Below are 27,690 nucleotides of genomic sequence, written 5' to 3' on the forward strand. Positions count from 1 at the left end.
TTGAAAACCTAGTCCCAAGTACCTAATGGGCACTTGTGAAATGCTATTGGAGGACGTAATGCAGGATTAGGCAAGTGAATGCCTGAGCCTTCTTCTGAACACTGTGCGCCTTGGAACAGTAGGAGATGCTGCAGGAACAGACTTTGGAACCCGTTTTCCCTAGAGCAGCTCTGCTCTCACTTATTTTGCACCTCTGGGCTTCCTCATGTGATTCCATTCGACTAAATCATTCTACTGTGAAAACCAAGTGGGAAGATTTCAACATAAAACATCTAAATGTGTTGAAGTCGCTGTTCCTAATTTGATTGTTTAACACGCACATAGCAGATGCGGGTGTTTGCTGCAGACGTCCAACTTTATTAATATGTAGGGTCCACGTGTGCTTCCTGGGGGGACTGAGGCCTTCCCTACTTCAAAGGATGAATTTAGGTGAACACAAGTCATTCCTTGTCCCTTGTCAAGTATTAGTTTAAGAATGGGTAATAAAATTATGGGCGAGAAACGGTGATGTCAAGTCTGCCAGAAATGTGCTTCCAAGAAAAATTTCTTCACTTCTAAGAAAAGCTGCCCAAGGAAAACCTTGTGTTTTCTGCCTCCGCACTCCAGCCTGGAGAGTGGTCAGTGCCCTGGACCATGCAGGCCAGCGTTCTGGAGACAGCAGGGGGCAAGGAGAAAAGGAGCTAGCTCCTTGATGGTGCCAGGGTACCACCAAATCAACCATGTGGTGTGTTCTGGACTTAGGGTTGCTTGAATTAATCAACATCCTGACTGTTGAAGTCCATTTTAACCCGAAGCAGCCTGATGCAGTGGGGGAACGGATGCTAAGGTGCGACAGGAGCCACAAGACGAGCAATGTTGTAAAGTCAGAACCCAGTCATCTGTCTGTGATCATGACTGAGGGGAGAGATTTTGTAACTGAGAAGAAAAACGGGAAGTGGTTGATGGGTAGAAGTCATGTTATACAGCCAAGGGCAGAGAGAGAAGCACAGGCCTTTGAAGTGACATCCGCTCTGTAAGAAGGTGAGAAAGTTGAGGGTGTGTGATGAGGTTGACAGGCACTGTCTAAAGTGGCCCTGGCATGCCTTTGTCAAGGGAGAAGGTAAAGATACACAATCCTCCTCTTTCCTCTGCAGGTGCCGGTTTGAAAAGGGAAATGGAGATGACCTCGGTTGCCTGTGCCCTTCCCTTAGTTAAGCCGACCCCATGGGATTGATAAAGTTTACCTAAACAGTGATCTACTTTTAAAAACTACCAATCACTCTATGTCTCAGGAACAGTGACTGTACGAGAAGTTAAGGGTCTAACACTAATGGTAAGATGATCTTAATGGCAGTGAACCCAGGGATACCTAACTTCTGCCTCAGTCTATGTCCCTCCTCCCTTAAGGCCAAGCACTGCAACTCATCCAGGCTACTGTGAGATGTCTTAAAGCCTTTAAAAGCTTCTAGAAAACCTAAAGGAACCAGCATCTGAAATCTGGAAGATCCAATTAAAGACTGTCTGCTTCACGTGGGAATTCTTGTTCTTGATGATGGCGCGTATTTTAAGAAACATACTGGGAAGGAAAATTAGATGCTGAGGACCTCTTAAGAATCTAGAACTAACATTTCATTTCAAATCTGCAGAATTTAAGTCTTTCTAAATTTATATGTTTGGCTCCAAGACTCATGGGCCATGCCAATTCCATATGCTTTTTTTTATATTTTTGTATTTGTTTTCTGATTTTTTAAAAACTAAATAATACCAACACTGAACCACAAAGATAATTTTAGACTCATTTATCAATAAATTCACATTTTAATAGCTCAAACAGGTTAGGAAATAAGATAATATTTTCAGGATCAGTTTTACAACAATAAAAAATTGGGGCAATTCTTAGGTCCTATAGCTATATGAATGCAATAAATAGGTTTATTCTAATCTTCTATGGGAGATGAACCTCATTATCAAAGTTCATGTGTTGGCCTCAGTCAAGTAGTCCCTCTACCTGAGATTGTGAGATTATTATACTTTTAATGAATGCATAGATTGTTAACTGAAATTAGTATCGCACACATAAATCAGTGGTTTCCAGATTTAACCTAGGAGAGTAAAACATGGGCTACCCATGCATGGCCGGCATGCATATCACACCTTTCCTGAAATCATACCTGTAAATCATTATTTCAAATTTCACCACAATGTTTGGGAATATTAACAACAGTTCCTGTTCTTGCTCTCTGCTAGGTTCTCTACCATTCTCATATCTTAAATTGCTTATCGGTAAAATAAATTCAAATTCATAGCTATTGTATCAAAACACAATGAATTCAAACTGAGAAGCAAAACAGCACAGACCAAACCAAGCATCCCCAAAACAAACAACAAAAAACATTCTGAGTGACATGCACAATTTCAACTTGCCTTGTTCTTCCCACACTTGGTTCCATTGGCCACCATGTCTATCCCTTGACTTGTGTCTTCAGGATCAAATAGTTTACATGTCTGGAAAGATATTATAAATCCTTTCCAGGGCAAATTACCTGACCCACCTTGACAGAACAACTTGCCACACATGATGTCTCTGAGGAAAAAGCCACAATTATTGCAGGGTTCAGATTGTAGTTTTATACAAACACAGGTCAGCTCAGTGGCTATCAATATTTAATACCTAATGCTTCTCTCTGTTGCAGAGACTACTAGTTTGTACTTTATATGCCTTTTCTCCTCATTCCTCAGTAATAGAAACTCTAGAGATTAGCAAAATACATTGTTGCTCAAATAAGAACCTTTTCTAGATCCCAGGAGACCTCATTTTTACCAGTTGCCTAACTTCAAGTCAATGGGAAAGAAGCAGAATCTTAAACCTAGATTCTAGGAGATTGTCTAAAATAAGAAGATATGTCCAAGCTCTCAGTATTTTCTCCTTTCTGCTAACTGGGATGTGATAGCTAGAGAAGCCCTCACAGATCAAGAGAAGTAATTGAGAACAGAGGATGTAAGTGTGGTGCTGCTAGAAGATACACAGAGGATGAATTCCTAACATCATGGAGGGCACCTAAGAGAGTAATATACTTGTTTTATGATTTTGAGCAGAAAAATTCTAACAGATAAAACCCTTAATTCTCAACTAGAGGTGAGTGCATACAAAACTGAGCCTCCCTGATTTTTAAGGCTTTAGTGGGATTACGAATAGAACAGTCTCCAGCATTTGCAGATTAAACTACTTAACGTTCAAGGAAGTCATTCATTTGCCACCAATAAAAGTAAGCAAAGGCAAAGGCAATAAAATTGGAGTTAATTTCCTTGTACAAAATTCAGAGGGCTGTGAAAAAGTATTCTGAAAGCAATTCCACTAGATTTTTCCAATGTCTCCTGTGGCTGCAGAAACTATAATAATGAATAGATGAAGTCATGCATTCCCTCTAAACGTGAGAGGGTGTTTTTCATGAATCAATGGGGTAGAACCATATGAGGACAGCCAGCCATGAGCAATTGGAACTAGAGGCTGCCTCTACACTGTTAAGTGACTAGAAGAGCAAGCTGTGGGGTGATGAGACACTTGAACCTCATGCTGCAGAAACTACCCAGTGTCCATCTACACAGTTATGCAGGATAACATGGGTGCACAGGTGCAGAGGAAACATGGAACTACCCAACTTCCTTCTCACTCACTGCCTATCACCCTCTGATTCCCACACATTGCTTTTTACATAATTTTCCCTCTTCTGAATCTGCCCTGGGTTCCTGTCAAGGAGAGACCCCCACCATGATTTGTTATTTAGGCCAAGATTCCCCTAAGACCCTGAATTCAAACTCAATTTTGTTTGGTAATATTCATCATCCAGAAACATTGGTGTTCAGTAGGAAAACTCTGGGAAACACCGATCTTGTTCAAGCCCCTTGTTATAAATCACTTCGTGTATATAGAATTCGAAGCTGGTACAGAGTTTAGTATAATTTGAATTCTAAGCCATTTTAAATTGCAGAATCAAAAAAAAAAGGAAAGAAAAAAATCTCAATTGCATCCGCTGAGATATTCTAAATTTTTTTTTTGCAGGATATAATACTAAAAATAAAACAAAATGTCAATCTTGACTCTTACCAATTCTTTATGTAATTCCATGGTTAAATTAAATAAAACTGCTGGTGCCCTGTCTTGGTTATTCCTCAAGGTAGGTGAATATTTCTATCTGCCAGACTCTTAATGAAAAGCAGTAGATTAAAAAGAAGCTAAAGAATACTGGAAAGTTCATTGGCAGATTTCCAACCAGCACCGTTCACTCCTGCATATTTGATCTCCAGTCTCCATTCTACTGTAACAACCATGCTTGGTGCCCTCTGCAGAAAGAGACTCAGTACCTAGCCCAAACATGGCACATAGTAGTCAATGAAAGTATGTCAAAATGCTTGTTTCCGGATTCTCTTTTCCTTTAGCTGGAATAAATCAGAATGTGGGCTGAAGTGGGCCATTACCCTAGTCTGTGGAGCAGAAGGTTCAAACAAGGTCACCTACTTTGCTTTACAGGGAATGCGAGTGTCATTTTCTATGTGACAGTATCCATACTTGGACCCATCTTCATTCTTGTGGTAACAGGACTCATCTGCAGCCTTGGTTCCTGGGTGCAAGTGGGGAGGCAAGAAATTTAGTTCTGCAAAACACTAACGAAATTTAAAACTAGAATGAAAAGTACATATTGAGTAACCTTTATCTAAAATTCTTGGGACCAGACTGTTTAGGATTTAAATCTGGGATGTGGGTGGAATTTTTCATATACATAATGAGAAAGCTTGGGGATGGGACCCACGGCCAAATAGAAGATTCACTTATGTTTCATATATACCTTATACTCACATCCTGAAGGTAAGTTTATATAATACTTTTAGTGTACCTATGTTTTGACTGTGACTTTTCACGTGGGGTAGATATGGCATCATGTCAAAATAGTTTAGGGTCTGGGAGCATTTTGGACTTTAGATTTTCAGATTAGAGACACTCAGCCTGTACTATTTTTGCATAATTTCTATTGACCCTTCTCAGAAATACAAATCTCAATGTTTGGTATCAGAGGATCTGGTTAGAATTTAAAATAATCTTTTAAATCTTCTGTTATTGAATATGGCTAATAAATTTTAGAAGTATTTGAATGATTTGCTGAAGGTTAAAAACCCCTCTAAGTATAGAGTCTTAGCCAGAAGAGATGCTTTCTGTCACCAGCCTTCAAGCATCCATATTCAAATGCTACCTTATTTTTTTGGATCAATGGTGAAATTTATTTTGAAGTATGATATTATATGAGTTTCATGAGGAAAATATTATGGTTATTCATAGTTTTGAGAAAACATGAAATAGTGTATAAACATTCTAATGAAGATTTTAAAAAGTCATAATTAGCTTAATAAGGAAATCAACAAAACTCAGTTAACAAAGTATTTGATTTCAGTTATTCATCTATTAAATATAGATCTACCAAAATATAAATACTCAAATATAATAGAAAGTAGTAGGACTAAAATTGTTTAGTTGGATACAATATTTTTGAAAATATTCCTGTGCACAGCTTCCACATAAAAGAGAAAAACTTTCACCTGCCACGGTGGCACAGGTCTGTAATCCCAGCAGCTCTGGAGGCTGAGACAGGAGGATCACGAGTTCAAAGCCAGCCTCAGCAATGGTGGGGCGCCAAGCAACTCAGTGAGACCCTGACTCTAATAAAATACAAAATAGGGCTGGGGATGTGGCTCAGTGTTGAGTGCCCCCGAGTTCAATCTCTGGTACCCAAAACAAAATAAAGAGAAAAACTTTCATAAAATACCTTGTTAATATATGGTGCTATGGTGACTCTATTTTAATATTCAAACTCCTACTATGTGCCAAGCAAGTAGCAAATGTGTTTAAATTCTCATTCAGTCTCCCCCAGACAGATCAGACAAGCACAAACCTGCGGTTAAGAGGTCAGGCTCCAAGCAAAAGTGAGGCAACTGAGTGAAGCCGGATCTCCCTGGGTTTGCTTATCCCTAAAATGAGGACATCTGCTAAAGGGGTGAGTAAATGACAGCCACGGAGAAAGGTGCCTGGTGAGCAGCTTGTGGCCAAGAACACTAGCCTTTCTTGTTGTCATTCTCATTTGATCAATGAAGAAACTAAGAACCATATTAAGTCACAGAGAAATGAACAAACCAACTCACGCCCACTGCTGATTGGAAGACCTATGTTCTTCCTTGGGCCAGGCTGTCCTTATGAAAGATCACTAAACGACTCTTTCTTAGGCACTGGGGAATTTTGAATAAATCTTTGACAACTGGCAAACAAGGTTAAAATAAGCAAAAATCTGAGGATATTGTGTCATTTTCAAGAAAAACCTATTAAACATATTGTATTGCTTTGTAAACTCAAAACATTATAGATGAACTTCATGTTTCAATATTCAAGACAATGAATTTTATCACTATATTTTCATGATTATTTGAATGTTAGTAAAATTACTTGCTTATTATACTAATAAAATACACTGGAAAAAAAAGAATAATTAGGTATATGAGTAATTGTATTCCTAATCCCAAACTTCTGAGTTCCTCTTGCTAAGATTACAAAAAGTATCATTCATAGGCTGCATTTTAACTTGTTTTATCCCAATTAATATGTCAGTACCTTTCCAGACATTAAATATGCTATGGCATTACAGCTGCAAAAATGTCATTAGATTAAAAACTATAGTTTATTTCACCAATCCTTAACTTTTGAATTTGGAAATATTTTAATATTATTCACTATCATTTCAAAAAGGGTGGCAGAAAAAAATATTGTTAATATATAGTTCCTGGTATGATTGCTAGGGAGTACAAAACAATACTTTTAAGGTCATGTAAGTGTTTTTCCACATTCTCTCTAAAGATTGTGCTAATCCTTATTTTTACTAGTGACATAGGGAAGTTAGGTGTGTTGTCACATCTTTGCCAACCCTGAGCATTATGACACCTGTGACACATCATTCCCAGGACACAAATATAATTTGTTTTCATTCATAGTTCTCACACTAGTGGTGAGTTAGAGTAATTTTAATTTTTATTGTATTTTTTCATCATTATGTACAGCCTGCTTGCATTTTGACCACATTTCTAGTACTTTGAATTTCTATTGATTTGTAGAAATGATTTGATGCTCAAAAGTGATTTTTTATTATGTGTCTATGTTATGCTATTTTTCAGATTAAGATAAATTTGTTATTATAAATTGTAAAATTGAGAATTGGGGGCCAAATCTGCTTCTGTAGTATTTGATAATAGTTTTTAATGTGAGATGTAAAAGGTCTTCCCCATTCTTATCAAATAAGAATAGGCAACATTAATTCAATAGATACTTTTGAATATTTACTCGAGTCAAGTAGGAGGTACTGAAAATACAACTACGCAGAAGATGAATCTATCCCTATACTAGGAAGTTTACAGGATTTAGTGAAGACAGATAATACAGTCAGTCAAACTAAGGCAGTAGGTAACATCTATCACATTTTTTTTTAAACCAGGTCATAAAGGAGATGCTTAGAGCTTTGCTTCTGTACTAAAGATTTTCTTTCCCAAGGTTTTTGTCATATAACCAAGTTAGCCAGGGCAGCATGAAGTCAGCCAGCAAAACCAGTTTCATTCTACCTTTACTGCAGCATACCCAGCTGCAGGAAATACAGACAGGATGGCTGAAGTCAGATTGCAGCGCATCCCTCACTTCCTGATACAATAATGGCACCAAGATTTGGTCTTCAAATTAAGTCTCTTGCTGGACACAGAAGGTTTTATTTACAGATTTTTATTTTATTTTATTTTTATTTAGAGATTTTTATAGGATTTTGATGTTTCTTGTTTTTCTGGGTATTTTGTGCTTATCAGGAATGCTTTTTTCTTTCCTCAGTCTTGATTTATTTTCAGGAATTAGGAAATGTTTCTGCATGCAATGTCCCTTTTCAGATATTTTTAGGAATTTGTAGATTTTTTCTTTTTGAATAAGAATTTCCTCAGTCATTTAAGTAGAAATTTGAAAGTGTGGTGGGAAGGGCTATGAAAATTAAATCCATGGACACAATGCAGATCATATTCAGGAAATCCAAATAATTGCTTTTAAAAAAATTGACCCTTCTTTTTTTTTTTAACAGAATTTTGTAACCTAAGACAGCATCTTTCTGACCCCTCTCTGAGCCCTTGATAGTCATCTTTCTATTCTCTATTTCTACAAATTTCACTGTTTTTCAGATTTTACATATGAGATCACTTATGTGATCTAAAATTGTCTTTCCAACCAAGCTATGTAATATAATTTAAATTTTAAAGTTTTTGGAGAACTTTAAATTACACTTTTATTTTGAAAGTTTTTATTATGGTTTAATCAGAGTCTGATCTCTAAAATTCCAGTGACCAAAGTGTCCACTGAAGAGTTTTCCCGTTTCCTCGTTGCACTTCCACATTCCAGCTTCAACATTTAAAAAAAAAATTAGTTTTAGATGAACACGATACCTTTATTTATGTATTTATTTGTATGATTTTTTTTTTGTAGTGCTGAGGATCAAATCTAATGTACTCTACTACAAAGCCACAACCCAGCCATTTCTTTGTTTTTGGTAACATTCCCCAATATTCCTGCCACTCAAGCATGTATTGCACCCTTATGCGCCCGCATGCGTGCGTCCACAAACTTCTAAAGTTTGCTCGTCTGCGAAGCATTTTAGGGTTGACAGACAAAACCTTGGATATCCAGTTTAGTTAGAATTTTAGTTGTTTTTTCTTTTCTTTCTTTTTATTTATTATTATTATTATTATTTTATTTTAGTGTATCTCAAATACTGCATGGGACATAGTGATACTAAATCACAGATGTAGTTAATCTGAAATTAAAATTTAACTGGGTTATCATTATCTTTATTTGCCAAATCTGGCAATTCTAAACTCGTTAAATCTTAAAATGCACTCATCCATGGTTTTGAGTGTGACACAGTTTAAAGAAGATGCTGATGATTACACTGTCATCCAAAAGATCTTTCTCTGCTTCGCATAGAGAGCGAGGTTGGTCCCCTACCTGGGCCCCACATCTCTGTGCACTGCTGCTGCAGCGTAGGGCACCGCCCATTCAAGCAGTAGCCCCGCCCATTTTGGCAAGGGTAGCCATTGACGCGGAATCTATCACTGGAGCAGCGACTGGATTTACCATCACACATCTCAGGCAGGTCGCACTCGTTGTTTGCAGGTCTGCACACAGTCCCAGCCTTTCTAAGCTGCAGGGGGGAAAAAGTAGAGAAAGGCTTTTTTCTACTTTGCCCCAATACCTCCAATTAACACAAATAATCTTTTCCATTTGACCTTTTGAGGCATGGAAATGAGAGGCATAATTTTCTTCAGTTTATTTTTGCTCTGAATACTTTAAAGCCATCTCTTGTTCTGTTGATGTCCATCAACGCCCTAAGTTTTTAAGCAATCAATGTTTTGAATTTGTAGTGTAACCCCTAAAGAATCATAGAGGAGAAAAGTCCACAAGAAAAGTCAAGCAACATCTTAGATGCAGAGAAGGAAGTTATTTCTTTCTTTGTTTGATGCATGTACGTGGAGATTTACAAAACTTAAATCTGCAGCTTCAGAGGTTTATTGAATCATTTGTATTGAGGAAGATAGTTTTACAAGCAGCAGATCAGCATGACCTGAGACTTTCCCAGGCATCAGGTTTCCTTAGTCTTAATTCCTTTTATTATAAGGTTCAGATATTTCTTTTCAATTCCTTTCTTTCTCAGAAACGATTCATCATGAAGAAAAAAAATAACCAAAAGTTTACTTGATGTCTTAACTCTGTTGCAATCTAATACTGCAAATCTTGCTCTTACTTCCTCAGAGAAAGCTACGCAAAACTACTTCTGCCCTTCATGTGCATCTGGGGGAGCAGGCTTTCTCCCTGGTATGTGCGTGGGCACATTCTCTTTGCACTCAACAACCTCGCCATCCTTACACCAGTTACCAGATCAAACCCACTTCTCAGAGGATGCGAGATCCTTCACAGTCAAGCCCCGCCACCCCAGGCAGACTAGCTTCCTTAGCTGCAGTACAAGGATGCTTGTGCCCTGTTTGCTCTTAATTTGCCCCCATATGTAGATTCTTTCCCTTCTTGAATACATCTAAATCTAAAATCAATACTTTATTTTTCTTTGCAGACAAGTTGAAAGCCCTCTTCCTCATGATGGACTACCTGACCTCTTCGGTATAAATTGCTATTCTTGTTTTCTTTACAGGGTGGGCAAGACCAATGAATTTGAATTTAGATGATGATAAGGTTTTGAGTCTTTTCTCTGCCTATTTCCAGGTGCTTAACATAAGAAAATGGTTTTATTCTCACTGAAAATCCATTTCTTCAATATCTACTTTACAAGGTAACTGAAAATATGCATAAAAATGTCATAGTATCAATATAGCCATCTATCTAATCATGCCTTATTTTTTCATCTGGTTCATGTGTGTCTATGATTTCCCAAAGGGAATAAATAACAAGTTCCTTGAGGAGAAAAACTGATTTTTTTTATCTTATCTCTAACAAATAGCAATTAGTAAACATTTGTTGAATACTAAGTTCTCAAATTCACTTCTTTTTGATCTTTCAACTGTACTCTCCCTCTGACAATAACAAAGAAATATGGCAAACACTTACTATAACCTGGTATGTCATCTAAAAATTAATTCTGTGAAAAGTTCTTGTGCCTTTAAAATGGATGAATATCTACACTAGGTGGAAGTGAATCAGTTTTCCTGCCCTTCGGAACCAATCTAACCAAGAAGAAAAATATACAGAGAAATGAGCACAATATGCAGCATGTAAATACTAAACTCCACCTTAAAATAAAAGTCAAAAAGCCCCACAGATAAAAATAATATGTCTTATTTCTAAGACTTTAATCCTGAAGTGGCTTCAAACATTGAAGACAGGAGCACTGCTACACTATTCAAATTTTAAAAAACTCTTTAACCAAACATGGTGAGATAAAGCAAGGATGGGAATAACTAGTGAGGCATTGTAGCAGGTCATGTTTGGGATTTGCCCACTAACTAGTGACCATATTACTTATTTTTGAATTTATTTTTAATTGTAAGATAATGTTTAGGGTACACAGCATGTTTTGAAGTATGTACACAGGGTGAAATAATTACTACATAGTTAACATGTGCACACGATGAGGACACAAAGAATCGCTTAGCAAATTTCCAGCATTCTGTAGTGTTATTATCTACAGTGATCGTGATACTCATTAAATCTTTAGCTTCAATCATTCTACATAACTGAAATTATGCACCTTTTACCTAGCCTCTCCCCAGATCTCCCCTCTCCCTTCTCCTGGTAACCACTGCTCTACTCTCTGTGTCTATATTTGACCTCGTTCATCTTCCACGTGTGGATGAGATCAGGTGATATTTTTCTTTCTGTGCCTAGCTTTTTCACGTGATAATTATAATTACTCCAAGATTTTTCCAGTCGTCACAGTACCTACTGACCATTTTATATTTCATGTTTTCTGTTCTGAGCCTCCATTCCTTCCAAAACAAAATTAGATCATATTACTTTCCTTGCATTGTTGGAAAATTATTTCCTTGTGTGTAAATCATTGAGGGAGGACTTGGAAATGTGGTATTTGGTAAATTTTACAGAAAGAAACCAGTATTTTGCTTGTTTCACTTAACAAACTCACTGAGATGTTCATTAAGAAAGAGCCAGTTAATCTTACTTGGCACTTTTCACAGCATTCTCCTGTCGCACATTGAAACCCTGCTTTGGTTTTACATGTTTCAGCATCACAGCAAATGTTGGTGCATTCCTAAGACAGAACAGAAACAAATGAAAATGATGGATTACTTTTCGGTCCCATTTCAACCCAAATCATATAATTATATAATTTATTTATCAGAGAGACAGTACTTTAAAAATACTTTTTTTTTTTGAAAAGCAAAGTAAAACAAATTTTTTTTTTGGTGTTGGTCTCAGACTTGGGGCCTTACACAGCTAAGAAGAGTATTCTACCACCTCTGAGCTATACTGCCAGCCCTAACCAAAATTAAACATTAGAAAAATAGATTCTGGAGTAAATGGTGGTTTGTATTTATCTGAATTCTACTTACATCTCTTTTTTATAACTTAAATGTCTTTTCTATTATTTTTTAGAATTTAAACTTAAATAACTTTCCCCTAATCTTCCATATCAATACCACTCCCCCCCACCCCCACCAAAAAAAAAAAAGAAGAGGTAGTCTTCTTGGTAAAATATGAAGGAAAACAAAGAAATAAAGGTATAGTTAGGATAGGTTTTTTTAAAAAAATTTATCTAAATAGTTGTAGAAATAATTACTTCAACTTGTCAGTTGTGTACCTATCCATCAGTCAATGTAGTGTCTAGAATATGAACTAAAAATCTATCTCTAAAGTCCTTTATCCAACTCTGATTTTTAACTCTACTCTATAAGACACATGCTTTGTCTCACTCTCCCTGCCTTGTTCCAAGAAATTAGAAGCCTGCCTGCCCCAGGCCCTGGAGAAACTCCTGCCTTGGGCAATGTCCCTTGCAGCTGTCTGGATTCCTAGACAACAGGGACACTTGTATAGTTATAATATTTTAAAATTAAAACTGTAGCCCTTATAGCCCTTACTTGAAATACGAACATCTTTTAGGAAAAAAATATTGTTGCTCATGGAAGGAACAAATGTGGAACTTTATTAGTGAGCCAGCGCACAGCCAAACCCTGAGGGTTGAGGCACTACTTCTATCAGGGTTAATAAGATGGGGGGACAAGACCCCCTTCAGAAACATGGCTGCCATGTGAATAGGGTGAGATCGGGAGGTCTCCTGAAGGCGGCATCTCAGTCCTGAAGCAGGACAGGATGTAACTGGTGCTTTGGCTCCAGAAGAATACCCCCAAATTCAGACCCTAGTTTCTCCACTGACCAGCTCTTGACCTGGAGCAAGCCAGCTACTCACACTTTCTCAGCATTGTCACAGTGCCACGCCGTAAGTGAGTCACAATGAGTCACATGAGAAACTTGAAGGGATGGGGACACAGAGCCCAAGTTGGTGAGGAATGGGAGGAGACCGGCCTGACAGATCCCCACCAGTGACCAGACCCCAAACAGACAGATTTACAGCATGCCACATGTTCTACAATACTTTTTCTTCTTAGCAATGATAAACAAACTAGAACCTTTTAGAAAGGGCTTGGTAGTACCTCAAGGGTCCCACAGTCGCAGTCCTCTCCCACTTCTATCAAATGGTTCCCACAGATGGGGGTAGATATAATATCTGCAGGAAATGGGGTATTAAAGAGGCAATTTGGTGATTTCTCTTCAAGGAACTTGTAGTAGTTGACACGGCTGCAGGAACTGAAGTCCGTGGGTATATAGAAGCTGTGAAGGTAGAAAAAGAGAAAATGGAATACAATCATGCTTAGCATATGGGGTGCCATGTCTGATATTGGGTACGATTATATCTACAACCCTCCCCTAAAGATCAAATTCAATCCTCTGATCAATTGCTAAATCATGAGGTCATTTGCATGCCTGAATTAATCCACCATGGTGGACATAAACACCCTAGCTTAGTGAGAACACATGGCCACATCTCAAAGCATAGCGCTGGCCATTTTCAATAAAAACATGTCTGCCTTACCCAGATAGCCTCATTTAGCCTTAGTTCATTTGGTGTTGCAAAAATCCTAAAGGTAGCAAAATCTTATTTATGTACATGTCTAAGGATTCACTTTCTTTCTAATAAATTTCAACTGACAATCTCTTCATCCCACAAATAAAGATGAGGCTTAAAAACACATTAATATCAATGGCACATATCAAACTACATAACTGGCATGCAGTCACGCCCTATTTTGTGAAGGGGCATGGGGAAATAACCCTGGCTTGAGTGAGCTGGGGGATGAAAAAAGAGGAAATGAATGCTTAAAAGAGTCTGAGACAGCTTAAAAGATAAGACTGGCTGAAGTGTTGCCCAAGGCCAGACAGGAATATGTCATCTCATCATAGACTATCTTCTTTGTCCAGAGTGAGAAACTTCATGTTTAACTAGACTTTTCTTTAGGAACCTTTTCCATACCACCAACCATTCTGAAATCATGGGAATTTTGATAAATGCAAATAACTTTCTGCAGCCACATTTGTGCACATCAGGATAAAATGATGAGATGCCCCAAGAGCAGAAAGATAATTTACTGAAACTACATTTTTGTTGACAAAAACATCATTTGTAGATGAAGGGTAATGTAGTGTGGCACAGATATACCCATGAGTACTGTAGTTATTAAATTCAAAAAACTGAATACATTGTTGAAGACCTAAAGGGTAGGGCAGCGCAGCCGGGGTCAAACTCGGGAATGAACTGCTCACTTCCAGAGGCTCACCTTACTCTTTGCTCCATTACGCACACTGTGGAGGGGCACTTGCATTCATAGGAGTCATGAATCATCCCAAGGTTGTGGCCCATTTCATGGGCCATTGTCCCCGCAACTCTATGAAGATTGCTACTGTGGTCCTAAGGATAAGATGGGGGAATGGAATCTCATTTCCAAAAGGAATTATAACTTGAAGGATGTGTTTCTCATTAAAACTCTTCCTGTTGTCTAGTGGAACAAAGAGATTGATTCCAGCTTCTCTCTCTCTCTCTTTTACACACACACACACACACACACACACACACACACACACACACATCTCTTTGGTACTAAATGCCCATCACTACATATAACTGGGCCAATCTCTCTTCCAATTTTATGGCGAGATCTTTCAGGGCAGACAATGTGTATTTTACTTCTTTTCATCCCATGAAACTTATCACAAAACCAGATTCATAGATAGTCACTCAAAGTATTTTGTCCCATTTCCACCTGGGATGTAGAGAGCTGGGGATATTGTTATTCTTCCACTAACCAGGGCAAAGCACATAAACAACTAGACCTCCACCAGTAAGTTGGGGTTACAGGAATCCAATGAGTCTGAAAATGTATTTAAAATGAAAGCAAGATAAAGTCTTTCTCAGACAAACAAGACTGAAAGAACTCACTGGATTAAAGAAACTTTTATTTTAAAGTTCCCCCTGGAAGGAAAAATATATATAATATTGGATAAAACGTTGATTGTTTACAAAAAAACTAAAGAGTGCTGGGAATGTGGTGGGATGGCAGTAAACATAAAGCCAACTCTTCTTACTTCAAGTTGCAATGACAGACAATTTATAGCAATGCTAGCAGCAAGGCATGTGAATCATGGCTGACTTAAAATTAAACATGGTAGCAATAGTGCAGTGGATGGGAGGGAAAATTAAAGGTATTTTCTTAAAAGTTCTTAAACTACATAGAAGCAGTGTAACATTATCAGCCTTCTCTCTCTTACACACATGCGTGCGCGTGCACACACACACATCTATCCCTTTTGTACTAAATGCCCATCACTACATATAACCATCTTTCTTCCAATTTTATTCTGAATGCCAGAGAATCTAGGCCATTGAAAACATATTACAAATCATTCTATGTGACTAACTTTACTATGATAACACAAAACAAGAAAAAAAGAAGAAAGAAGAAATATATACACAAATTATAAATGGTAAACTGAAAAACAGAGATGTATGATAAGTCTCAGGCAAACATTAAAACAAATAAAGTTGTCAACAAAAAACTTAAGATGGCGATAAATAAAATTATTATTGAAAGTACTCAATCTTAAAGATGGCAATAAAAATGAAATAAACCAAAGACTAGGTGGAATAGAAAACAGCTAGAAAGACAAAAGATTCTAACCCAAGGATATATATACATAATCTCAATATGCTAAACAAAGCATTTTCATGTTAGTTAAAAGACAAAATTCAATTATATACTGTCCACCAGAAACGTTTCCTAAGTATAAAGAAAAATGTAGGCTAAATATACAAGTAAGGAAAAGGATTTGTCATGCAAACTTGAGCTGCCCAATTATAGTTACACTGATATCAGGCAAAGTCAGCGTCAGAACAAGTAATATTTTAGGGATGTATATTTCAGGATGATGACCTGATGATGTGAGGTCAATTCTTTAAGAAAACATGACAACTATACTTATGTATATGCCTAATAAAGCTCTACAATTCATGAAACAAAAAACTTAAAAAGTTAAAAGAAGACATAGAAAAACCTGTAATTATTCTTAGGTACTTTAATACCCTCTCTATTCATTAGGATTTGAAAGACCTGAACAACACTAAGAATTAACTTGACATCATTGACAAATACAGAGCACTCTATTCAACAACAGCAGAATAACAAGTTTATATAGAGCACTGGCTAAGAACAAACCTCAAAAAATTGAAAACATTTAAGTTCTGCAAAGTTTTAGTCCATTAAAAAAATCGAATGTGGGTCAGGCATGGTAGTGCACCCCTATAATCCCAGCAGCTTGGGGGCCTGAGAAAGGAGGTTCACAAGTTCAAAGTCAGCCTCAGCAACTTAACAAGGTCCTAAGCAACACAATGAGATACAGTTTCAAACTAAAAAGGGGCTGGGGATGTGGCTCAGTGGCTAAGCACCCCTGAATTCAATCCTTGGAACCAAAAAAACAATCATTAGTGGAAAATATTATAGCTCTTCTGTAATATGAGTCAAAGAAGAGCCTCCCCCAAAAATAAAAAAAAATATATATTTTGGAGGCAATTAAAGCAGTAGAGAGTGAGGGACTTATTGCATTAAAGACCAGACTAAATGCAGGGAAAGGAAGGGAGGGTTCAAGGCAACAGAAATCAATGAAGTCAACGGCAGTCAATCATAGCATTGGTGAAACCAAAAGTTGCTCATTTGAGAAGATAAATAAAATGATAAAATCCTACCCAGACTGGCCACAAAAAAAAAAAAACAGACGACACAATGTTAATATCATAAATAAGAGAGGGACATTACTTTTAAATTCTATGTTGAAAAGACAATACGGGATATTATGAATAATTATTTGCCAACTGACAAAAAAAATGAACAGCTTTCCTTAAAGACAAAACTACCAAGGCTTGCTCAAGTAAAGAGAGAGACTGAATAGTCCTAATAGTCTTTTGAAGATAGTCAATTTGTAGTCAAAACTGTCTTAGCCACATAATCTTGCTGCTGAATAGTATCAAACATTTTGAAAGGAATGATAACAGCTCTAATTTGAAATTCCAGAGAATCTAGGCACTGAGAACATATTCCAAATCATTCTATGTGATTAACTTTACTATGATAACACAGAATAAGAAAAAAGAAGAAGATATATATATACACAAATTATAAGAAGAAAACTACACACTACCATCCCTCACAAATATGGCTGCAACAACCCTGAGGATAGACCAGCATTTTGAATCAAAGTTAAAGATTATGACTAAGTTGGTTTATCCTGGAATTCAAGGTTGGCTCACCATTTCTGATTCAACCGAAGTTATCTACCACGTCAGTCAACTAAGGGAGACTAATGATAGTGATTTCCCTCATAGTTTCAGAGGGAAGAGGCATTTGGCAAATGCAAATCGTAGGACCAGGAGCTCATCTTGAAACAGACCTGAATGATGCCAACAGAATGATACGGAGAGCAGGTTGAGGACATGAAGGCAAGGCCCACCATGGCTCCAGACAGCTCTGTTGAGCTACAAGGAAGGAATTGATGGACATGAAAATTACAATCCTAAGTGATGTTTTCTATAGACAGTTCATCCAGAACGTTAAATGGCTAGCAGAGAAATTCATAATGTGAACTATCGCTTTTAATTTTTCCTTCAGCTTTTAAAATTGCATGAGGTGTTTTCTCTCTAGTGTCTTTCATATCACCTGAAATCCAAGCACCAGAATGTAATCACCTTTAATACTTTATATGCGAGTTCTTAATCTTCTACTTTTCATTTTGAAATTTAGCCTTTGTCCATCTTTCTTTTGATCCCCCCAAAAATGTTTTTCTCTGTATATCTGATTTTGATATTGCATTGCCACAATACTTTGTCTTAGTTTACATTTTTCTCATATATTTTTAGAACCAGTTACTTTAGTTTTCCTTTGGCACTGCTTTAGCCACTTGTGCTATTGAAATATCAGTCCCACTGAAAAGAGGTTTGGACCAATTACACTTATTTACAAGGATGAGCCATTTGATCTTTAGTAATTTTAATTGGGGGAAAATTCTTTTAATTTTTCCAATTCATTAGTAAAGATAGCATGCTTATTCTTTTGTTTATATTCTTTTGCAATCTCTACAGGCTCTGGTTTTTGTCTATCCCTAGAAAATTTTCAAATATCAATCCCCCTAGAATATGCATTTACATGAAAAATAGAACCTCTGTTTTTCCACAAAACATCAAGAATGGAGAGTCCTGATTCTGTCACGGAAAATAGCTTTAACTCTTCCTTCACTGTTCCTTCCCGGAAAGTTTTATCCCATATTCAATCTGATTTCAGATAGTTGTCATTTTGAAAATATATCTTGTGGCATATGTATCTTAAAGACTTTTGACATTTATATTCTCTTTTAAATTTATATTGAAGTTAATTATGACTAGTTCTACATTTGTCTGGCTTCAATTCCACCACAACTACACTTTTAAAAATAACTCCTTCCCTAGTTCTGGATTTATTTCTTTTTTGGTTTCTTTCCTCTGTGTGGAATATATTTGGCCTCTCATATCCTTACCTGGTTACACTTAGGTACAGGTGTCTTTTATTAATGTGTCTGGCAAATGATAAAGCTTTCCATTTATAAGTGGAAGGGTAGATAGATCCTTCATTCTGTATTTAATCAGTGCTTGTATCTTATTTATTCTCTCTCAACTTGGATTGCCATTTCTTTACCCACAGTGATCATTTTGCCAATGATTCTCTATCATTCTACTCTATAACTCTACGTGGGAATATACTCTACATGGGAATTTTGCTCTGGAATGGGTCTGGTAAGAGTCTGAGTCCCTTTTATTTACTATCCTCAAGAACCTGGAGATCACTAATCCTTTCCACAAAGAGTGGGCTCTGGCCCTAGGCTTGTCCTTGAGTCCAGAGCTCACGTATCTAGATTAAAGATGTGTCAGCTATTCTCCAAATACGACTGTCCACTGAGCCAGCCACGCAGGGCTCACAGTCTGCGCACTGCCTTCCGCTGAATCTGGGTTGGTTCTACCATATAGTCTTGATCAAGAGAACACTCCAGTAGTGATACTTGTGTTACTTTTGAGGCTGGGCCATAAGAAGCCTTGATTTTCCTCCTGGGCTTCTTGGAGTGCTCACTGTGGGGGAAGCTAGTCACCTTGGTAGAGGTGAGCTATCCTGAGATGGTCATACTGGAGGAAGTCTAAGTCAGTCACATGAACCAACCCAGGCATCCAACACATAAGTTAAGAAGGCTTATTTTAAGCTCAGGAGTTTTGATTTTTTTATGCAGTAACAAGTGACCAGCACAGAAACCTTAATTGATTCTGACAGGATGCAGTCCACTAATTTCACATGACATTCAGTTTTCTTAGGGAGTGGACTCTCCAGTAATGTCAAGTCAATCATTGCTGCTTCCTTTTGTCTGGTTCCACTAAAATCTCTTTAGTTATCCAGCAACATTTTCTTTATTTCTTTAAAAGGATATGTTCAGGTCTTATGCAATTTATAGCCATTAGATTTATATCCTCTATTGTTTTTAGTTGATCATTTCAGCAGGATACTGGAAGTGTGGAGGTAGAAAATAACACTTAATTTTCCTTTGATTCTATAAGTTCTTTGAAGTAATGACTAAAGCTAATCAGTTCTTTTAAAACATTGAGTCTAAATCCTTTTTGTTATCTAAACTGGTTCTTTGCTTTTATAAACCCAACAAAAACAAACTTATGAATTATTGCCAAATTTTTGACCTCTTTTAAATAAAATGCTTGGGTCAAAAATAAAATATATTCAATACTGGATGCAATGATTGATTTTTAAATTTTTAGTTACCATTGTGTCAACCCCTCCTCTTATCTCTACCCTGAGATGCCCCTTGCTTTGTGAGGCTGTGAAAAGCTTTGACCTTAAATACCCCGTGGAGTGCAAAGAGGAAATCCATACATACGTGATCAACTGCGCAACATCATGGTGCTTTCTGCTGAGCAGGCTTCTCCCCCTCCATTTAGAAAAGTTTTCCAAGGTGGAGGAAGCATTTGGGGTTATCACTATCTTATCCTCGTCCGTCCAGATTTCTATCCCGACTAATGCCACATAAGCATTGAGTTTTTTATAAAGCTGGGCAAAGAGAATAAATGGCAAAGCAATGAGTTATCATCAGATATTATCTTATTTTGATACCTCCAAGGAACTGTATTTTGTAAAACATTCATAACAGCACTGTAAAAACCTTTTTCCAAACATATTTGTGAAACACAAATTACCATGTCTTTTTGCAAATGCAAAAATTCCCATTCAAAAAGAAAGACAGGTGACCTTATCTATCTGGAGTTTACAGACTCCTTTTTTTGTAGAGCAAAGGCTCCGTGGACACAAACTTTTTTGCTGTGACCAAAGAAATGCAACCATGTTGTCTTAACAGCTTATCACTATGGATTCGCTTTACGTATATTTATTCTTATGTTTTTCAGTATTCTTATAATGATAATATTTAACAATTGGCCACATTGGCTCAATCCTGATTTGAGCATTAGTGAAGGAACATATTACAAAAAAAATGTCCTGTATCCATGATAAGTGATTGCTGTGGTCTGAATGTTTGTGCCCGTCTCTGCCACCCCCAGATTCACACATGGAAGTCTTGTCTTCCAAAGTGACTGCAGGGCCTGTGGGACGTAAGTAGGCTGTGAAAGTGGCTGCCTCTAGATTGGGCTTAGGGTCCTTGCAAAATGAGCCTCAGGGAGCTGTCTTGCTTCTCCTACCAGCTGTGGACATAGCAAGAAAGCACCATCTATGAGCCTGAAAGTAGGCCTTGCCAGTACCCACGCTGCAGGCACTTCAATTTTGAACTTCCCAGACTGCAGAAGTGTGAGAAATTAGCTTCCGTTGCTTATGAGCTACCCAGTCTGTGGCATTTTGTGATAGTAGCTTGAACATATTATGACAGTCATCCTTAACTTCTTAGGCCTGGACTGAATCAAATCATCCACAATGTAGATGAGATAAACTTCAGAAGTCATGAGTTAAGTTTCCCAGACAATATGCTTGCTCTAAATATAAAGCCTAAGTTGTTACTATGGTTTCTAAACATTCTCAGGGACAGAACTTCTCATGGCAACATCCGAGGGAGATTTGAACAGTTATGTTTTGTTTTCTTCATAAAGTTATTTGGAAAGAAAAAAAACCATCAAAGAATTCAATTATTAAAAGAGAAGCCAAAAAAGAATTTCAACCAAATTATAATCCTTCCGGAATCTATATATTTGAAGATATAACTCCACCCAGACTTTGTCTCTGAACTTGGATCTTATAAAGTCAACCTATCAGCATTTCCACTTGGACGTATTAAAGACATCCCTTGTTTCCGAATGAGGATCCCAATCTTTCCCCTATTCAAGAATTCAGCTCTCTCATCAAATTCACTGTCTTTTCCCCAAGCCACCGCCACCTCTTGCCCAGAATTGTGTCATGATCCCCCTGCGGGCCTTCTTGCTTCTGCCTTGACATCCTTCAGTTTATTTTCAGTCATTCAATCTTTCAACCATGTACATCTGAGACACCACACCTCAGCCCTGGCTCTCAGTGCTGGCCTCGCTCATGAAGAGTCATGCAAAGTCCCTGCTGAGGCCACAGGGTGCTCAGGGCCTGGTCACTGGACCTGGGAGATGCATCCTCTCACCTGCCCCACAGTACCGCATCCCAGCGGCGATGGCCTTCCTGCCCTCCCTCAAACCTGACAGGCCAGCTTCTGCCCCCAGGGCCTCTCCTCTGCCTGGCACACTCTCCCTGGGGCCACACTGCTCTCCCTTCCTCCAGGTCCCTGCTTCAATGCCCTCTTATCAGAGAGGGCTCCTTTATCCCCAGTACCCCCCGTGATGGACCCTCCCTCTCTCCCTATTTGCACTCTGTTGCACTTTTCTTTTTGGCACCTGTCTCCATCCAACATCCTAGTTCCTTATTTATATTTGTCTCCCTGATAAGAAGGTGAGCTCCTGAATGAAGGGACTTTTGTCCATTCTGTTCTCCACTCTATTTCTGCAACAGAGAAGAGTACCTGGCACACGTTAGGTGTACATAATGTGGCTAGCTCTTGGGCTCATTCAAAAGAGTCGGGGTGATTCTTGCCATGAGAAGATAAGGCCTGACCTCGGTTACTGAATCCATGCTCACCTCTGTCCGTCTTTAGAGAATTTGCAGGACACCATCCTCATTTCAGACTGAGGATGCCAACCAACTACTTATTCAACTAACAAGAAACAACAGCATTTAACTACCAGGGAGGTACAATCATTTTTAAGATTTGGAAACTGGATGATACGATTATGTCTAAAGAATAGAATTCAGTTGTTTAACTGAAGTGGATTCTAAAATGACAGACCTTTAATTGTCTACTAAAATCCTATCTATTGTTTCCTCTGTGACCTTGCAGGAGTTACTGTGCTTCTGAGGATATAATCCCTTGGCTATATGTTAAGCTTTAGTCATGTCTTATTTAGGTTGTTTTCAGGAGTAAATGAGATGATGTGTAGAAAAGGTGCTATTGTGCCAGAGATGAGTTTATTTTTGGTTTTGATTTTCTTGTTTTCCCTGTACCACCTTTGCATTGGGATTTGATTTTCTTAGTGGATTTCAGGCTAACAAAAAGTACCCTTTTTACCCCCCTTAAAAAAAAAAGCAGGCTTCATATCTTCATGAACCTAACAGTGTGGTACATGGATGAGAAACGTCTCTAACATGTGATACTGATGTTCAACCAAGTTGCAAAAGTCACGGTCACGACTCAGGAGCCAGTCAGCAACCACAGTCTCGGGGTCTTGACCTTCCTTCTCAGATCCTTGTGCATCCATAGAAAACCCCCATGATACCTTCTAGGACAATGTTTAAAAATCCATTTAATATGGGCTGGGGTTGTGGCTCAAGCGGTAGTGCACTAGCCTGGCATGCGTGCGGCCCAGGTTCAATCCTCAGCACCACATACAAAGATGTTGTGTCCACCAAAAACTAAAAAATAAATATTAAAAAACTCTCTCTCTCTCTCTCTCTCTCTCTCTCTCTCTTTAAAAAAATCCATTTAATAAAATATATCCTACCATGTTGATATGATTGGCCATCTCAAATACCCTCTTCCTTATTTCATCCAGATCTTCATTGTACTTCTTAAACTAAAAACAATCAAGACAGAAATAGGCATTACTAAAAGTTAATACAATTGGAAGGTAAGAAAGGTAGCCGTACACATTCTTTGTCAGTAATCATAAGGATCCATTATTAATGTTAACACTTAACGTTAGGAATGAATTGATTCCTTATTTCTCTAAGCTCTTGGGAATTTTCAAAATGTATTTCCAGTTAAATTTTATGGCTTCCTTAGGGGTACAGAGTCAGCTGTGCAGAGGGATAGCTCATTCATTTAAAAAAAATGTGAGCAGTAAATTAATTCAATAAGTAACTTGCTCATATTTTGTTAAGTCAGACTTTTGTTTTTGATATTAAACACATGGACCCTTGTTTAGAAAACCTACTACATGAAAATGCATTCTTCTAAAAGAAGATAAGTAGTGACTATCACCAATCATTTGCCTTTTACTGAAGACCCCGTTCACTGGAGTGTTATACTTACTGCTCCCTGAGGCTCAGGCATTCTAATTTACAAATGTTAACTACTTCACAGAAGATGTGACAGAGAATTTAACTTGAAACTAAGTCTGAAGCTTGTCAGACGGCAGGAAAGGGCCATTATAAGGCCAACAACTTAATTTATGCATATAGCATCAGTCTCCTATTTCTGAAAGGAGAAACCATATATATATATCACCATGATTACTGATACCAAATTTTGGAGGCTCAGAGTAATTTGTAGCTATAACTAATATTTATGATTCCTCAAAACTGATCCTGACATTTACTCTGTCACATAACAAATAAATTAATGTAAAGGAAGATTTTAAAAGATATGTTCATCTGATATGATTACCTCACCATTATCCAGGACCACATAATATTCTATGTATTTCTTACGTTCCTGAAGCTTCTGGTCATTCAACTTCTGAAATATAAGGACAATTACTAAGATACCATCTTTTTTTCTGAAAATTTTTCTTTTACTTGACAAGTGTTATTTTTACAAGAAGTTGGGTGATCACTGGGAACAAAGAGAGACAATATTACCATTTTATCTCCACCTCAACCACCAGGATTATGCAGAGAGAAGGTTCAGAATGTTCAAGACAGAATGGGCATCAGTAATATTCTGGTATGATCCCTTCATTTTACCAAAACTTTACCATTTACTTTACATGATTGCATAACTAATTTTAAGTGGGCTGGAACAAGTCTTTGGGTATTTTGAACAGTAAATTTTCCCTACTATCTTGTCATGAAATAGACAAACTTTGACTCCGACATCTTTGCTGGGTTTTTGTTGTTGTTGTTTTTGTTGTTGTTTTCCTAAACCTTTACTCCTATCTTGGTTAATACCAATTGCCAAATGCCATTGCCAATGGTTCAATGCCCAGAGCCACCATAGCATATACCCTGCTCTCTTTTCTTCTCTTCATGTAGAGATGAATCTCTTTCCTTTCCAAGGAAAACACAAAACTTTTTATAGTGGATTGTGACATTGAAAAGTGGCCGATGCAGTATTCCCACTAAATAATTAAACATAAAGTCTATTAGCTTGTTTTTCTGAAAGGCCTTATCTTTTAATAGGTGATTAAGTTTCCATTACCAAGAACAAATTACTCAAGGTAGACTTTTTGGTATTATGTAATGAGATTTGTACTTATCTCCCACTCTCCACAGGAACAAAATATTTAGTAGCACTTAGTAGCACTGACAGGGTTCTGGGAACTAGGAATACAACAGGGAAATAGACTTGTTCATCTGCTTAGGGAACTCACAAGAGACACACACACATGGATCAGATGATCATTAGCGTCATGGGCTAGACTAAATGGCTGATATGATGTTGAGTGATTAGATACTTATTTCAAAATAGATGGTTAGAAAAGGCTCCTTTAAAGAGCTGGCCTATAAGAAAACATATTAATAAAAATGAGAAGCCAGGGAAACAAAGATAAAAAGGAAGATCATTCCAGCAATGAAAAAATATTAGTGAAAAGACTCTAAGGTAAATTTGATTGGTAGGTTTAAAACACAGAAAAATAAGTTCATGCTTTTCAGAACACAATGGAGAAAGATCACCCATAGGTGGGGAGTGCAGAGTAGGAGTTGGGAGAGGGAAACAGGGCCCTGATCATACAAGGATCCGGAACCCATGGTCAGTGGTTTGATTTTTATATTAAATCAATGGGAAGTCAATGAGCTTTAACTAGATAAGGAATGCAATGTGATTTACAATAAGAAATTCATCTGGCCTAGTGTTTGGAGAGTGGATTCTGTTAAGGCAGAAATGGGAGCCGAAGGTCAGCCTCTGTCGCCATGGTAATTGTGCGATGGTGGGGGGCGGGCCAGGGGAAAAGGCAGGAGAGTAAAGATCTGGAATGTGTTGGGAAGCACTTGCTGACAGATACAGGCTGAGGAAAGAGAAATCATCTCCAGATATGGCCTTGATTGGTGATGAGTGGCGGCAGGAAGAGGGCGAGAGACTTAGGTTTTGTTTGGGGCTTAAAAATCAGCAGTTCTGCTTTACCATATTAAGTTTGTGATACTTATTATTTAAAAGGCTATATCAGGTAGGTGGTTAATTATAACAATCTGCTGGTTAAGGGAGAGGCCAAAACTGGAACCGAAGCTACTACCAATGAGCGTAAAGCTCTTATTTTAAGAAGGCTTAGGACAGAAGGAGGTGACGCAGGAAGAACATGAGATGAAGTAAAGAAGGCAGCTGGAACTGAGGTCCTCTAATATTTAGAGGTCAATCAAAGAGGGGGTAACAGGGAGGAACTCAGAAGGAGGAGCACTGGCGAGGTGGGAGGAGAGCCAGAGAGAGATTCGGGTCAAGAAGCAAGACCAGCACGGCATGGTTGCCAAGCTGGTGAGATAGGAGGACAAGAGGCCTGTCAAGGACCACGAGGGTGACATTTACAGTGACATGCATCCAGGACTGGTTCTTCTGTCTTCTTAGATAGTGCTGGTATGACATAAACCCACAGCAGAGTGAGCTCACTGGAAATTTTAACTCAACCAATTTGCCCATGACTCTGAGAACATTTAGGAGAGATAATTAGATGTAAAGGAGATCCTGAAGGAAATGTAAGCAATAAACGACAAAGATATTTTAACACCCACTTCACAACTTAAAACACAGAGCTGTGTTGATTTCTTCTCTGTGACTACAAGCTCAACTCCAGAGAGGAAAGAAGATGCTGCATTCCTGCAGGCAGAGCCTGCATCTATTTTGTTCCATTCTCTATTCCTAGCACCCATGGAAGTAATTCAGGAATGAAGAAGAGTTGCATGCTTTGTGAAGGGAGCAGGCTGTCATCTCAAAACGTTAAACATTGCTCTTGACACTTTTCTGCAGCTCTAGAGAATACTGTGACTGGCCAGCTCCTAGAGGCAGCTATTACATTTTACTATTTTCTAACCCTTGAATATTGTTGATAATGAGAATAGATCCATAAGTACTTGTTAAATGAACCATGATTGCACAGCAATGTTTTATGATTAGTGTTTCTATCATCTACTAATTTCAACAAAGACTGAAATTTTAAGTCATTTGCGCTGCTAAGACTGGAACCTAGGACACAATGCATTATAGAGTCACAATAAAAATGCAGAACTGTGCGTACAACCAGTCTGGTGCCGTGCAGGCTCACATTCTGCTGCAATCCAGGTGGCCATGACACATCATCCGCGCCACAGGTACCGTTAACCTTGTCTTCCTCGGCGTTGTACTTGAAGAGTGCGTGCTCCTGTTCATCCTGATTTGTGTGGCCTAAAGGTTCAATGAAGTATTTTTGGTCCCCCTGGCTGAAGTAGCCCCTGCACAGCATGAGAATTCAAGATGGTTAATAAGATATTCTTGCACTGGGAAGTATGGCTGTAGAGATCCAGAAAGGGACCTCACAAAATTCTTAGTCAATTCCAAAGCAGTTTAATCTCATGTCTATAAAATACAATGAAAGTTACAGTTGAAGAAGTTTCTAAATATTGCTTAAACTTATTTTCTCCATATGGAAATATTAGAGAGAAGGGATTACTATGTTGTCATATAGTGAACCATGTCAGTTCTGGCATTAAGAGGGACATTTCCTGACTCATCCAGTGTTCTTCTGAAGACGTCAATATCTTATAGATAAAGCATTAAAATCCTAGGTCTGTCACTTATTATCTATGATACCATGAAAAGATTATGTAAATTCATTCAGCTTTAATTTCTTCATCTACAATATGCAAATATAATACTGACCCAATAGGATAATACTAAAGATCAAAACAGAAGAACATGAACAACACATGGTCAATATTATCAATGTCTTCTCAATTCCTGTAGTGAAGGGGCCTGAGCTAAGATCCCTTCAAATAATATTTAATGAGTGCCCATTATTTATTAGGCATTGGTCACTGTATTTTCCTTCTAGGAATTTGTATTCAACTGAGAAAAGT

General features: G+C 37.9%; 1 protein-coding gene across 1 annotated transcript in view; it reads right to left on the reverse strand.

Annotated features, from left to right (window-relative positions):
* Positions 1–27,690, reverse strand: part of Adam28 (ADAM metallopeptidase domain 28) — a 46,068-nt gene that overhangs the window by 6,064 nt on the left and 12,314 nt on the right. Inside the window, exons 6-16 of the mRNA XM_078031354.1 lie at positions 26,874–27,066; positions 24,095–24,166; positions 23,211–23,282; positions 20,069–20,238; positions 17,555–17,639; positions 14,395–14,525; positions 13,213–13,390; positions 11,724–11,813; positions 9,044–9,239; positions 4,496–4,598; positions 2,404–2,563 (exon numbers count right to left, since the gene is read on the reverse strand). Coding sequence (XP_077887480.1) covers positions 2,404–2,563; positions 4,496–4,598; positions 9,044–9,239; positions 11,724–11,813; positions 13,213–13,390; positions 14,395–14,525; positions 17,555–17,639; positions 20,069–20,238; positions 23,211–23,282; positions 24,095–24,166; positions 26,874–27,066 — 1,450 coding nt within the window. The remainder of the gene's footprint in view (positions 1–2,403; positions 2,564–4,495; positions 4,599–9,043; positions 9,240–11,723; positions 11,814–13,212; positions 13,391–14,394; positions 14,526–17,554; positions 17,640–20,068; positions 20,239–23,210; positions 23,283–24,094; positions 24,167–26,873; positions 27,067–27,690) is intronic.

The sequence above is a fragment of the Ictidomys tridecemlineatus genome, chromosome 14, assembly GCF_052094955.1.
Source record: "Ictidomys tridecemlineatus isolate mIctTri1 chromosome 14, mIctTri1.hap1, whole genome shotgun sequence".
NCBI classification, from domain to species: Eukaryota; Metazoa; Chordata; class Mammalia; order Rodentia; family Sciuridae; genus Ictidomys; species Ictidomys tridecemlineatus.